Below are 15,171 nucleotides of genomic sequence, written 5' to 3' on the forward strand. Positions count from 1 at the left end.
GGCAAAACGCAGTGTTTTTTATACGAAAATGCCATGTCAAAGGATAAGAATTTAAATTATTCAGTATATAATTCTTTATTGTCATATATATAAGTAAAACATGAACTTGTGACAATTTCAAATGATAAACATCAACAAAAAATAAAATATAAAAGCCAACGGAAATTGGGTACCAACGAAGCGGAGAAAAAGGAGGAAAAAAGTTTAGAAATCATTTGATTTAAACCATTTCTACCGTTTTGATGAGGTTACCGCTTATGAAACGATTTTCTGATATATATAGTGCTTAATTTTTATGCCAACAAGTAGCAAACAAAGACAAGAGTTTGCGTTATACTTCAAAACTGTGCGCTTGGTACCAGAAAATGTCGAGGTCAATTGCTCTCCGACGTCCCACTGGCCAAATATTCATTCTTTTTCCAGACAAATTTTTAGATTATGATAATGTGACATCATATTTATATATTTACTGAAATTTGCTATCAAAAAGATGTTTTTTTAAAGAATATGCACCTGTAATTTTCAAGTTACTATACGGAGAATTAAAGGGCGTTGTACGGCGAATTGCAAAATAACAACTTGTTTTTCTGTACGGCGTCTTGCGATATACTGAAATGTAAAGATGATATTAATAACTATATAGATAATAACAAGGGTGATATGGTGTACGTGTATTTTTCGTTTGGGCTTGTATTATATTTGCCTTCGGGTTTATATGATCCGTTCATCCTATTTCGACTCTTCAAAATTCAAGAGTCAATCCCAAATTGAGGTAAATTATATGGCCTTCCAAATACCGTTTCGATTCCTATCACTGAAGAGACATTTATTGTCGAAATCCGGATATGGTGTACAAATTTTTGCACCTCATGTTTGCTGTATACCATCTTTTCCGCAAGTTTATTGTTTTCTGTTTGGTATTAAACTAATAATTAAGATCCATTGTGTTAGATCTGTGATCTGTTTATTTGGCAATCGCCATGGCAGTCAGCAGGGTTTAAGAACATCCGTTGTTCGACCTGCTAGTCAAATGCGTTTTGTTAAAATATACTTTTTCACTTTTTTGGTCTTTTGGAAAATGTTGTTTGTGCTGTATTTAGACCCCTCTACAAAGAAATTTGTTTTGCATGCACACGTATAAAACTTGCGGTTTTTGTCCAACGCAATCATATGTTTGAAAGTTGTTTTCAAAGTTTAGACTTGTTTATATTTTTTCGTTTGGGCTTGTATTATATTTGCCTGCGGGTTTATATGAATGATCCGTTCATCCTATTTCGACTCTTCAAAATTCAAGAGTCAATCCCAAATTGAGGTAAATTATAATTATGGCCTTCCAAATACCGTTTCGATTCCTAACATCAATGAAGAGACATTAATTGTCGAAATCCGGATATGGTGTACAAATTTTTGCACCTCATGTTTGCGTTATACCATCTTTTCCGCAAGTTTATTGTTTTCGGTTTGGTATTAAATTAATAATTAAGATCCATTGTGTTACATCTGTGATCTGTTTATTTGGCAATCGCCATGGTAGTCAGCAGGGTTTAAGAACATCCGTTGTTCGACCTGCTAGTCAAATGCGTTTTGTTAAAATATACTTTTTCACTTTTTTGGTCTTTTGGAAAATGTTGTTTGTGCTGTATTTAGACCCCTCTACAAAGAAATTTGTTTTGCATGCAAACGTATAAAAATTGCGGTTTTTATCCAACGCAATCATAGGTTTGAACGTTGTTTTCAATTTAGACTTGTTTATATATATATATATATGCCGTTTATTCCATTCAGATGTCATCATTGCGTACCCTTATTGGATGTTGTGTTATGAAAGAAAAAATGGTTACATTAACCTAATCATCATTAACATATTCATATGTCTTTATACTACTAACAACAGTTGTCTTATTTGTTGTAAGGGCGAATTTTCAAAAGTTCAATAAAACACCGACCATTCATCTTTTGATGGGGAGTATTCTATATATATTTAATTTAAGTATAATTCCTTATTAGAAGGAAAGTGAACAAAAAAATTTGTTTGCATTGAATATTAGGGATGAAATGAATTATTCATTGCGTTTTAATAATAATTCTTGTTATTGAGAAATAGCTTGGTTTTTTTTTAAGTCGGGGAAAAAATGTTTGTCACGAGAAAAATACCATGCTCCCTAAAAAGAAAAGAACGGTCAGTGCCTAAAATATAATTCAACTACAAAACTCCGCAAAGGGATCGACGACTTAGACTATTTGGTTCTTTTGTAAGACGTTTAACACCCAAACTACAACTTTTTATGTCCAAGATAGAAAATGCAACTTTTTTTATTTTCAAGTCTTTTTGTTTGGTCTAAATTAAAAGGAGTTTGTTGAGGGCTTGACCACCGTTAGTTATTCTTTCACGATCATTTCTTTCGATATACAGAATGACACCCGTGAGTTTATGGGGAACCACTTATGGTAAGTCTTTGATATTTGATGCAACTATATAAGCATTGACACATCTCATATCCATGGAGTTGGTCATTATCCCTTAATTAGTCATGGTCTATTGACTTTGAAACTTCTGCATAGACTATATAGTTTACATGTTAAAGTTTGTGATAAGGTCAGTTTAAGGTTAAACACTTAAGGTAAGTCTTTGATATTTCGTATGCAGTTATATAAGCATTGGCACATCTCATATCCATCCCTTCAGCATATGGCGTGTTATAAGGGTCAACAGAAATTTGTTGGCACCACTTGTTTTTGAAATACCGTGTATCATTTGCGCCAAGAATAAAGTATACGATTGCGCCATTTTTTTTTCAAATAAAAAAACTTAATGACTTCACTTCTACTTTTTAGCCGGGTATGGGACCAGCGGGTTACATTGGCGAAGTTATGACTACTTAATACATAATTTTCTTAATCATGGCATAACAGACAATAACAGGCATATCCAGAAAACTATTGTCTCTGACTGTCACGTACAATTGACAGAAAATCGGTACAAAATTTAAATAGAAACAAAATTTGAAAACAACAAATAATCAACTGTAATTAACTCTTACCATGCCAAAGTTGGTCATTAGGTGCAAAAAGCGTCAATTTTGACGATTTTTCGTCCTTTTTCTTGACCTGGAAGACCGTGGGATGCTGATAGATGTATCCCCTGTAGTCTGCATGTGGAGTAGACCACAGTGAACACATTAACTACAACAAAGCTTAGGTTGGAGTGAAACTGATCTGGGTACAGCAGTCTAAAGAAGGTCACGGATTTGCACAAAAAATACGGAATCAAGTTCTCGTTTTTTTCCCGATTTTTGGCTTCAACTTGACCTACAACCGGGAGTAGTCGTTCACTAAATGAATTTCAATATCAAATACGATCAGTAGTTATATTCTCGCAGGTTTACACTATTTTTGGAAGTTTTAGGCCTCTAAACTGTTAATGCCCCTTAGGTACATGTTGGTGCGTTGTTATATAAAGTATTAAAATGGGATTCATTTATATTTTAGTTGATTTTGTGTGGGAATATTCTGACTAGCGATAACTTTTCATACTTTTCTGGACTTTTTATGGGGTTGGTAGTAAAGTCAAAAGAAGTTCCATAGAAAAAAATATGGCAACGAAATATCGGTGCCACCAGGAAGATCTTTCATCAACTATGGAAAGTTAGCTTTTGAAATGAGAGAATGTAATGAAATCCTGATTTGGTGGAACATATTGCCGAAAAGATGAAGAAAGGGAGCGAAAAATCGGGAGAAACAAAACCAGATGTTGATAAAGCGAAACGTGTTTACAGGTGCACCTCAAATCAAAAAATTTATTGGAAAAAAAATATAACATAGTTTCAAGTCCCTTTATCTATTGGCCCAGATTTCATCAAATTTCAGAATCAGCCTTTTGAGTGATAATATGAGGAAGTTGTTACCTGTGAAGTGGACGAAGTAAATCTTTAGAATACTTTACCATGGATATCCAGTTAACAGCAGATTTATATATAATATGAGGCAGGCATTACCTGTGAAATGGGACGAAGTCTGTATGAATAATTTTTTTTTAATTCAAACATATTTTAACTTCAAAATTTGTTAAAAAAGAAACGGAAATACCGTAACGTTTCCGATTTTGGTTCTGTTGTTAGTGATATTAGTTGTGACATTATTTAAGTTATGACGTCATATTCAATGTAAACAAAGAAACGCTATCATCAGGTAACGTTTTTTTCATTTCAAAGAATTATTAAAAATGAAATTGGTATTGTGTTCTTCCTATATTTTACTAGACTGATAAATATATATTTTTCTAAACTCTCATGACATACGAGACCGGAAGAAGGAAGTAGATTTCCGGGCAAATGCGGGAAAATAAAAAAGTCTGAAAAAAAAAGTTAACGATTTTGAGTTCATTAGTAGAATGATTTTTTTGCTGGAAATTTTTAAAATTTTAAAAAATTTGATTTTTTTTCTTTCTTCTTATTTTTCTACCGTAATAGGGGACTTCCTCCCCTTATAAACATTTTTTGTAAAAAAAAAATCCCAGCATGATTTCTGTCGGTTAAAAGCTCATTAGAGCTTATGTTGTTTCTGTTTGTATACCTTGCCGACTCTAAATAAAGCTTATTTATATTATGAAAAGTATCTGAATTACGGAAACGTATCCAATGTTGGTTCTAATGTTAGGAATTTTATATATGATATCATTTTCAATAAAAAGAAAGAAACGCTATCATCAGGTAGTGTTTTTTTTTCTTGTTTTAAAGTATAGTTTAATTAAAAACACAATAACTAAAGTTGGTTTATTACTGATCTTTGTACTGATACAAAAATCTGCCTGATTGCAGACCTGCCTTCTATCCCAATTTATGGGGGATATCCCCATGAGAGGTGTTCACCTGAATTTTTAAAATTCTTTATTGCATAAAATGCAGAGGCGGATTTAGGGGGGGGCCCTTTTGTTGGAAAAATTTGGTTGATTATATAGGAAATCACTGAAGCATTACTAGAACAGGCCCTCTTTTAGGCAGTCAGTGGGCCCCCACTTATTAAAATTTCTGGATCCGCCACTGAAATGAACACCTTGAAACAGGCATTCAAATGAGTTAATAGGGTATTTAAGCACATACATACTCATTGAAACAATATAGTAGTAGATTAAAAACGCTTATGATATTAGATAATATAAGAGGTTCATTAGGTCCTCTAGTCCAAATAATTATGACGCCTTGAAAGGCTATTTTATTTTTTTGCTTTGACGCCTTACAGTGACGTCATAATGCCGAACTCATTTTTTTCAGTTGGACTCCAAGAGAGATTTACTGCTTTATTAAAACGTTTAGCTGATTTCTACTGAAAACGCTTCACTTTAGGAGTATAAAATAAATTTTTGCACCAAACTCAGTAATTTTGACAGACCTGAATTTCCGGATAATAGAAAACTAACTATCAGGAAATTCGGGTTTTGGTGCAAAATTTATTTTATACTCTCTGAAAGTGAAATCAGCTAAATGTTTTAAAAAAAGCAGTAGATTATAGTCTGCCTTGGATGGAATTGTAACTTATTTTATCATTTCTTTGGGAAATTATTGGAAATATTTTGCACTAATAAAGGCATAAAAGGTAAGCATTTGTATATATATGCAAAAATTTCTAGCTATCAATGAAAATTTATGGCTAAATTGGGTCTCAAAGTTGAGAGCAAAATTCCCTTTCAAAATCCAACCAAAAGAAAATGACGTCGCTTTAAGGCGTCAAAGGAAAAAAATAAAATAGCCTTTCAAGATGTCATAATTATAAGGACTATATGTCCTCATGCCCTTAAAATCCTCCAAGGAGATTTCGAAACAGTTGGCAGGTATGTGATTGATATGAGGTGATTTTACCCTGAGAACTCATTTTGTTTGCTATAAAATTGTATTTTGAATAAGCTCTAGACTCATATTATTAAGTTTTCAAACAGAATGAATTCAAATTGTTTGTCCTTATTCTTTTTGGTTATCAGTTATACAAATTTGTGGAAATTATATGACTTACAACATGGCAGCATCTGTCAACAAAATAGGAACAGGGTAATGTGCAAGTTCAACTATTAGAAACATGTTAGAAAAAAGAGTTAACAATTTTGAGTTCATTAGTATATTTTATTTTAATTGATTTTCTAACTGTCATTGGGGACTTTGTATTCATAATATGAGGCAGGTGTAAGAGGACAAAACCTGTTTTTAAGTTGATGCTGATTTTTGCTACATGTAAAATAAAAACTACAGTAAAATGTACTATACAAGTCAATTACTTATTTTTATATTTGTCAAATTAGGACATAAAACCAAAAATTACTATACAATCTGTAACTTTTTTACCTGCATAACAAAAGATTAAACTGTGAAACTGAGTGGACTGTGTCAATGAAATTCAGGTGTTTGTTTATTTAACCATCTTCTGCAGGCTTGAATAAAAAAAAATATCCAAAAATCCCCAAAAGATTTTATTTGTTTGACATACACAATGGATACAACTTTTATATATCTAGGTCCCGCAATGTTTTAAAAAATTTCATGGTGTTCAGATTTGTCTGTACTAAGATTTTTGTTGCAAATATGGCCATATTTATCAATACCTTATGATAAACCAAAGGGTCAAGAAAAATCTAATTCCTTTTTTGAGAAAAGAAAATTTCATTTTCATTTGGATCCTTATGTATTATGTAAAACATTCCATTTAAAGATACATTAAAGAAAAACACAGACATCACCATCAGCACCCTAACCAAATAGTGACTATACAATATTTTATAATTTATATATTAATTACAAAAAGGGTTGGGCTTCGTAGAGGCATTTAGTTTTGAGTGAAATAATATTTGAATATGAAAATCATTCATTTTGAATTTAATTTTGAAAGTTTACAGGATTTTCTGTCAATTTTCACGTTAAAAGCAATTACTTTAAATAAGCTGTAAAGAAGCTATAAAAGTTTTATGTTGAAATATCAAAAGAAACTGTTAAATAAAAGCAGTATTTCCGTTTTGGCAGATTTACCAGATATGGTTGTTTCCAATAAAAACACCGTAATCCCACTTGTCATTGCTTGTTTTGTGGATTGTTTTAAATTCTTTTTATACGACCGCAAAAAAAATTTTGTGGTCGTATATTGGTGTGACGTTGGCGTCGTCGTCGTCGTCGTCCGAAGACACATTAGTTTTCGCACTCTAACTTTAGTTAAAGTGAATGGATCTCAATGAAATTTTACCATAAGGTTCAATACCACAAAAGGAAGGTGGGGATTGATTTTGGGGGTTATGGTACCCACAGTTAAGGAATTAGGGGCCAAAAAGGGGCCAAAAATAAGCATTTTTGTAACTTCCAGACATAACTTGTGTGTAAGTGTATGGATCTCTCTGACATTGTAACACAAGGTTCCATATCATAAAGGGAATGCTGGGATTGATTTTGGGGGTAATTGCCTCCAAATTTTAGTAATTAGGGGCCATAAAAGGGCAAAAAACAAGCATTTTTCTAGTTTCATGACAATAACTTGTGTGTAAGTGTATGGATCTTTATGAAATTGTACTACAAGATCCATATCACAAAGGGAAAGCTAAAATTGAGTTTGGGGGTAATTGCCCAAAAAGTTGAGGAAAAAGGGGCCAAAAAGGGGCCAAAAATAAGCATTTTTCTAGTTTCCAGACAATAACTTGTGTTCAAATGTATGGATCTCTCTGAAATTGTACTGCAAGGTACCATACCACAAAGGGAAGGCTGGGATTGTTTTTGGGGGTAATTCCCTCAAAATTTTAGTAATTAGGGGCCATAAAAGGGCAAAAAAACAAGTATTTTTCTAGTTTCAGGACAATAACTTGTGTGTAAGTGTATGGATCTTTATGAAATTGTACTGCAAGGTACCATATCACAAAGGGAAAGCTGGGTTTGAGTTTGGGGGTAATTGCCTTAAATGTTTAGGAATTTGGGGCCAAAAAGGGGCCAAAAAACAAGCATTTTTCTAGTTTCCAGACAATAACTTGTGTTCAAGTGTATGGATCTCTCTGAAATTGTACTGCAAGGTACCATACCACAAAGGGAAAGCTGGGATTGAGTTTGGGGTGATGAATCATAAGGGGGTTCAACAAATTGGAGGGGATTTTTTTTTCCTTTTTTTTTCTTTAAAATTTTCCAATTTAAATTGGTAATTTCTGATTTATATATAAAAACCAATAAATTAATAATGATATGGTTTGAATAGGTAAATTAAAAATTTTTAAGTTCTTAGACCACTTTCATTCTGTGTGAGAAACCTATGCTGTGTCAAATATTTAATTACAGTCCAAATTCAGTGCTGTATCAAGCTTGAATGTTGTGTCCATACTTGCCCCAACTGTTCAGGGTTCGACCTCTGCGGTCGTATCAAGCTGCGCCCCAGCGGAGCATTTTATTCATGAATATATTATAATTTTCATAGGATTGAGACTTCTATCAAACACTTGGTGCAACTATTTACAAAACATTTTGACAATAGCATTGCGAATCCTTTAAACAAAGGGGATTTACCGGATTGCCTAATAATGATATACTGTAAAACAAATCTTTGTTTAAATGTTAACTTTGAAAGAGGAAAAACCAGTCATAAAATCATTTTGGGATGACATAAACAAACATTCTTTATTTTTCGGAAATTATGCTTTTTGAATTACTTTTAGCATTAAAATATGGGTAAATTCTGCCCATGGACAACTCAAACCTCAGCACGACTTACAATCATGTCGCAAAAAATAAAAATGAAAAAAATAAAATGGAAATACCGACCTACCTACCCTATTTTTATACGACCGCAAAAATTTGGCAGTCGTATATTGGTATCGCGTCGTCGTCGTCGTCCGAAGACACATTGGTTTCCAGACAATAACTTTTGTTTAAGTGTATGGATTTCTATGAAATTTTACCATAAGGTTTATGAATACAAAAGGAAGGTTGGAATTGAATTTGGGGGTTATGGTCCTAACAGTTCAGGAATTGGGGGCAAAAATGGGGCCCAAATAAGCATTTTTCTAGTTTCCAGACAATAACTTGTGAAATGGTGTATGGATCTCTCTGAAATTATACCACAAGTTACCATATCACAAAGGGATGGTAAGAATTTGCTTTGGGGGGTTATGGCTCAAACTTTTTATACGACCGCAAACAAATTTTTGGGATCGTATAATGGTATGATGTCGTCGTCGTCCGAAGACACATTGGTTTCCGGACAATAACTTTAGTTTAAGTGAATGAATCACTATGAAATTTTTTAAGAAGGTTCAATACCACAAAAGAAAGGTTGGGATTGATTTTGGGGATGATGATCCCAACCGTTTAGGAATTAGGGGCCCAAACAAGCATTTTTCTAGTTTCAGGATAATAACTTGTGTATAAGTATTGCGATTGCTCTGAAATTGTACCACAATGTTTAATACCACACGTAGAAGGTTGGGATTCATTTTAAGGGTTATGGGGCCAACAGTTTAGGAATTAAGGGCCAAAAAGGGGCCAAAAACAAGCATTTTTCTAGTTTCCAGACAATAACTTGTGTGTAAATGTATGGATCTCTCTGGCAGTGTACCACAAGGTTCCATGTAACAAAGGGAAGGCTGTGATTGAGTTTGGGGTTAATTGCCCCAAACATGTAGGAATTAGGGGCCAAAAAGGGCCAAAAACAAGCATTTTTATAGTTTCCAGACAAAAGCTTGTGTTTAGTGTATGGATCTCTCTGAAATTGTACTACAATGTTCCATACTACAAAGGAAAGGCTGGGATTGAGTTTTGGGGTTATTGCTCCAAGGGGGGTTTCAAAAAGTTGTGGGGGGGATTTTTTTCCCAATTTTTTTAAGGGATTTCATATTTTTTTTTCAAAATTTTTCAAATTTCGAAATTTTGAAAAGTTTCAAGAAGAAATCTTCAATTGCACAGTATTGCGCAAAAGATTTGTAAGATCTTTGACCACATTTATTTTGTGTCAGAAACCTATATTATGTCAAAAATTTGATCACAATCCAAATTCAGACAGTATCAAGCTTGATTATTGTGTCCAAATTTACCCAAACTGTTCAGGGTTCGACCTCTGCGGTCGTATCAGGCTGCGCTCAGCGAAGCATTTTATTAGGAATTCGGGCAAAATAGGGGGAAAACAAGGGTTTTCAGGTTAATGGACAATTACTTTAGTACAAAACATAATTTTAAAGCAGTGTAAGGGAGGTAATTCAAACACATATTGTCAAATTACCTCACTTACACTGCTTGTAAATTATTTATAAAAAATGTATTGTCTTTAGGTGATTAGCTGTCAATTTATTTTTAGAAGTTACTATTTTAAAAATGTTTAAAAAAAGGTAATTTAATTATAGCCATGATTATGTTTGTGAAGGAATTTTATTTTTAGACATTACTATTTAATGTTGCTGATTGAGGCTTTTTAATTTAAAAAAAGCATTTTTCTAGTTTCCAGACAGTAACTTGTGATTAAGTGTATGGATCTCTCTAAAATTGTACTACAAGGTTCCATACTTCAAAGGAAAGACTGCAATTGAGTTTGATGGTTAATGCTAAAAGGGGGATTCAAAAAGTTTGGAGGGAAGGGGGGGTTTCCAATTTTTTTTTAAAAGGGTTCATATTATTTTATTTTTAAAATTTCAAATTTTTGAAAAGTTTCAAGAAGAAATCTTCAATTGCACAGTATTGCGCATTAGATTTGTGAGATCTTTGACCACATTTATTTTGTGTCAGAAACCTATATTATGTCAAAAATTTGATCACAATCCAAATTCAGATAGTATCAAGCTTGAATATTGTGTCCAAATTTGCCCCAACTGTTCAGGGTTCGACCACTGCGGTCGTATCAGGCTGCGCTCAGCGAAGCATTTTTATTTTATATGATGTAACCTTAAACAGACATGTATTTTTTTTGGCCTAAGATGATGCAAGACAAAAATAAATAATTTCTCATTCTATATTTTTTATAGAGCAGCACTTGAGGCCATCAGAAGATTAGATGAAATTTCCAAACAAAAGAAAGCATACAGAGAAGTTTTCCATCAAGATGCTGTAGGACTTCGCAATAAGTATGAAAATTATACACTCAATGCTGTAGTACTTCAGAATATGTATGACAATTATACTCTCAATGCTGCAGGACTTCACAATAAGTATGAAAATTATATGTTCAATGCTGTAGGACTTCACAATAAATATGAAAAAATACATGCTTGTTTCCTGTCTCCAGGTGGTCCCTGCCTCAGACCCTCTGTTTTTTTTGTGTGCATTTTTCTCTTAAAATGTTCAATAATGCTTATTTGGTATATATATTGGTTTTGAAATTTATCAGTCTCACAGTTTAGGAAACAAAATAAAAAAATAGAATAAAATACAATTCTATAAATTTCTTACCTACTTACCCTATTTTTTTCAGCTTGGAGACAGGAAACAAGCATACATACATTGTATAATTTTGTTAGGCCTAATTATGAAAATTATACACTCAATGCTGTAGGACTTAACAATAAGTGTGAAAATTATACACTCAATGCTGTAGTACTTCAGAATATGTATGACAATTATACTCTCAATGCTGCTGGACTTCACAATAAGTATGAAAATTATACGTTCAATGCTGTAGGACTTCACAATAAGTATGAAAATTGTACACTCAGTGCTGTAGGGCTTCACAATAAGTGTGAAAATTGTACACTCAATGCTGTAGGACTTCACAATAAGTATGAAAATTGTACACTCAATGCTGTTGGAATTCACAATAAGTATGAAAATTGTACACTCAATGCTGTAAGACTTCACAATAAGTATGAAAATTATACACTCAATGCTGTAGGACTTCACAACAAATACGGAAATTATACACAATTCACACAATAAGTATGAAAATTATACTAGATTGATTTGAATTTTTTTCAATGCATGTAATTACTGCAAAATGGATATTTTTTCACATTTATTGCAGTAGCTAATGTTTGCTTTGATCAAATATCATGAAATTGTATGCAGTATAAGAATTTGTGAAAATTACTGTTGCTGTATAAAAAAATTTACCATAAAAATTTTATCACTAAACATCCATTTTAGACTTTCATATGCTAAAAATGTGCAGTCTTTTACCATACTTAACCATGCACCTTTAAGGACTTTATGTGACAAAATTGTTAGATATATTGCCATTAAACATTAGAAAGATGAATAAAAATCATACATTTAAAAAATCTAAGAAAGCATACATGTATGTATACCCATATATTGAATGCCTAAACCCCCCTACTGAAGTTGACAGAGAATTTTTATCTTCACAGTTAAACATACAAGTATTCTTTACTACATTGTATTGCCCTCAAGTTGAAAATGATTTTTAAATACCTCTGATACTGTTCACCAAAGATAGAAAACATGCAAAGAATCCAAAATCAAAGCTAGATTTATCTAGTAGCATGTAAGAACTGTGTACAATGTATTTACCATTTATTGCAAAGTTCTGCTACAAGGTAAATAAGAATTGAGTCAGTTTTGAGAAATACTAAGCAGTATTCTCATCTCAAATTACATATAACATTCTGGTAAACTGAGAATTTTTAAAAGGCACCTTTTTATACGACCGCAAAAAAATTTTGTGGTCATATATTGGTATGACGTTGGCGTCGTCGTCGTCGTTGTCGTCGTCGTCGTCTTCGTCGTCCGGCGTCGTCGTCCGAATACATATTGGTTTTCGCACTCTAACTTTAGTTTAAGTGAATGGATCTTTTTGAAATTTGACCATAAGGTTAAATACCACAAAAGGAAGGTTGGGATTGATTTTGGGGGTAATGGTACCAACAGTTAAGGAATTAGGGGCCAAAAAGGGGCCAAAAATGAGCATTTTCTAGTTTCCAGACAATAACTGTGGAACGGTGTATGGATCTCTCTGAAATTATACTACAAGTTTCCATACCACAAAGGGATGGTTAGGATTTGCTTTGGGGGGTTATGGCTCAAACCGTTTAGGAATTAGGGGCAAAAAAGGGGGAAAAACAAGGTTGTCCTGGTTAATGGACAAATACTTTAGTACAAAACATAATTTAAAGCAGTGTAAGGGAGATAAATCAAATACATCATTGAAATTATCTCCCTTACACTGCTTTTAAATTATGTATAAAGTAATGGTTAATGAACAATAAAGATAATCTAAAACAGTGTAAGGGAGGTAATCCAAATACAACGTTTTGGTTACTTCCCTTACACTGCTTTTAAATTATGTTTAAAGAAATGCATATTTATAAAGGAAGACCAGTAAAAATATCTGCAAATGTTTTCATCTTTTTTTTTTACAAAAAAATCCATATGAAAGATTTGACACTATATTTTTATTAATTCTATTATAAAATAGATTAAGTTAGCACTATGGTAAATTTAAATGGGTAATTATGGTTGCCAACTCCATTGGAAATTTGAATTGAGATTATGACCATATCTTGAGGGAAAGAATTTTTTTGGGGGAAAAAGGGGGGGGGGGGGATAAAAAGAAATTGTGGGGGGCCAATTTTTTCTCATTTCAGATTTCAGAAATTAAAAAGAATTATTCTTCAAATATTATTTTTTTTCAAATTTCAAATATTGAAAAATTTCAAGAAGTAATCTTTAATTGCACAGTATGGCGCATTAGATTTGTAAAATCTTTGATCACATTTATTTATTTGTTATGCCGAATCTAACAGTGTATTTAGATTTTTAATTTTGGGTCCAGTTTTCAAATTGGTCTACATTAATGTCCAAAGGGTCCAAAATTAAACTTTGTTTGATTTTAGCAAAAATTGAATATATGAGGTTCTTTGATATGCTGAATCTAAACATGTATTTAGATTTTTGATTTTTGGCCCAGTTTTCAAGTTGGTCCAAATTGGGGTCCAAAATTAAACTTTGTTTGATTTCAACAAAAATTGAATATATGGGGTTCTTTGATATGCTGAATCTAACCATGTATTTAGATTTTTTATTTGTGGACCCCGTTATCTAATTGGTTCATATTGAGGTCAAAAGGGTCCAAAATTAAACTTTGTTTGATTTCATCGAAAATTGAATTATTGGGGTTCTTTGATATGCCAAATCTAACCGTATTTTTAATTTGGGTCCCGTTTTTTAAATTGGTCTTCATTGAGGTCCAAAGGGTCCAAAATTAAACTTTGTTTGATTTTAGCAAAAATTGAATATATGAGGTTCTTTGATATGCTGAATCTAAACATGTATTTAGATTTTTGATTTTTGGCCCAGTTTTCAAGTTGGTCCAAATTGGGGTCCAAAATTAAACTTTGTTTGATTTCAACAAAAATTGAATATATGGGGTTCTTTGATATGCTGAATCTAACCATGTATTTAGATTTTTTATTTGTGGACCCCGTTATCTAATTGGTTCATATTGAGGTCAAAAGGGTCCAAAATTAAACTTTGTTTGATTTCATCTAAAATTGAATTATTGGGGTTCTTTGATATTCCAAATCTAACCGTGTATTTAGGTTTTTAATTTTGGGTCCTGTTTTTTAAATTGGTCTACATTGAGGTCCAAAGGGTCCAAAATTAAACTTAGTTTGATTTTGACAAAAATTGAATTCTTGGGGTTCTTTGATTTGCTGAATCTAAACATGTGTTTAGATTTTTGATTATGGGCCCAGTTTTCAAGTTGGTCCAAGATAGGGTCCAGTATTTAAACTTTGTTTGATTTCAACAAAAATTGAATATATGGGGTTCTTTGATATGCTGAATCTAAACATGTATTTAGATTTTTGATTATGGGCCCAGTTTTCAAGTTGGTCCAAATTGGGGTCCAAAATTAAACTTTGTTTGATTTTAACAAAAATTGAATATATGAGGTTCTTTGATATGCTGAATCTAACCATGTGTTTAGATTTTTGATTATGGGCCCAGTTTTCAAGTTTGTCCAAGTTGGGGTCCAAAATTAAACTTTGTTTGATTTCAACAAAAATTGAATATATGGGGTTTTTTGATATGCTGAATGTAACCATGTATTTAGATTTTTTATTTGTGGACCCCGTTATCTAATTGGTTCATATTGAGGTCAAAAGGGTCCAAAATTAAACTTTGTTTGATTTCATCTAAAATTGAATTATTGGGGTTCTTTGATATTCCAAATCTAACCGTGTATTTAGGTTTTTAATTTTAAGTCCCGTTTTTTAAATTGGTC

The 15,171-nt window shown here is 32.4% G+C and overlaps 1 protein-coding gene across 1 annotated transcript in view; it reads left to right on the forward strand.

Annotated features, from left to right (window-relative positions):
* The first annotated feature begins 3,553 nt into the window (after positions 1-3,553).
* Positions 3,554-15,171, forward strand: part of LOC127734471 (nonsense-mediated mRNA decay factor SMG5-like) — a 99,803-nt gene continuing 88,185 nt past the window's right edge. The window contains exons 1-2 of the mRNA XM_052244356.1: positions 3,554-3,776; positions 10,961-11,059. Of these exons, the coding sequence (XP_052100316.1) occupies positions 3,709-3,776; positions 10,961-11,059 (167 nt within the window). The 5' untranslated portion in view covers positions 3,554-3,708. The remainder of the gene's footprint in view (positions 3,777-10,960; positions 11,060-15,171) is intronic.

The sequence above is a fragment of the Mytilus californianus genome, unplaced genomic scaffold (assembly GCF_021869535.1).
Source record: "Mytilus californianus isolate M0D057914Y unplaced genomic scaffold, xbMytCali1.0.p SCAF_3, whole genome shotgun sequence".
Classification (NCBI taxonomy): Eukaryota; Metazoa; Mollusca; class Bivalvia; order Mytilida; family Mytilidae; genus Mytilus; species Mytilus californianus.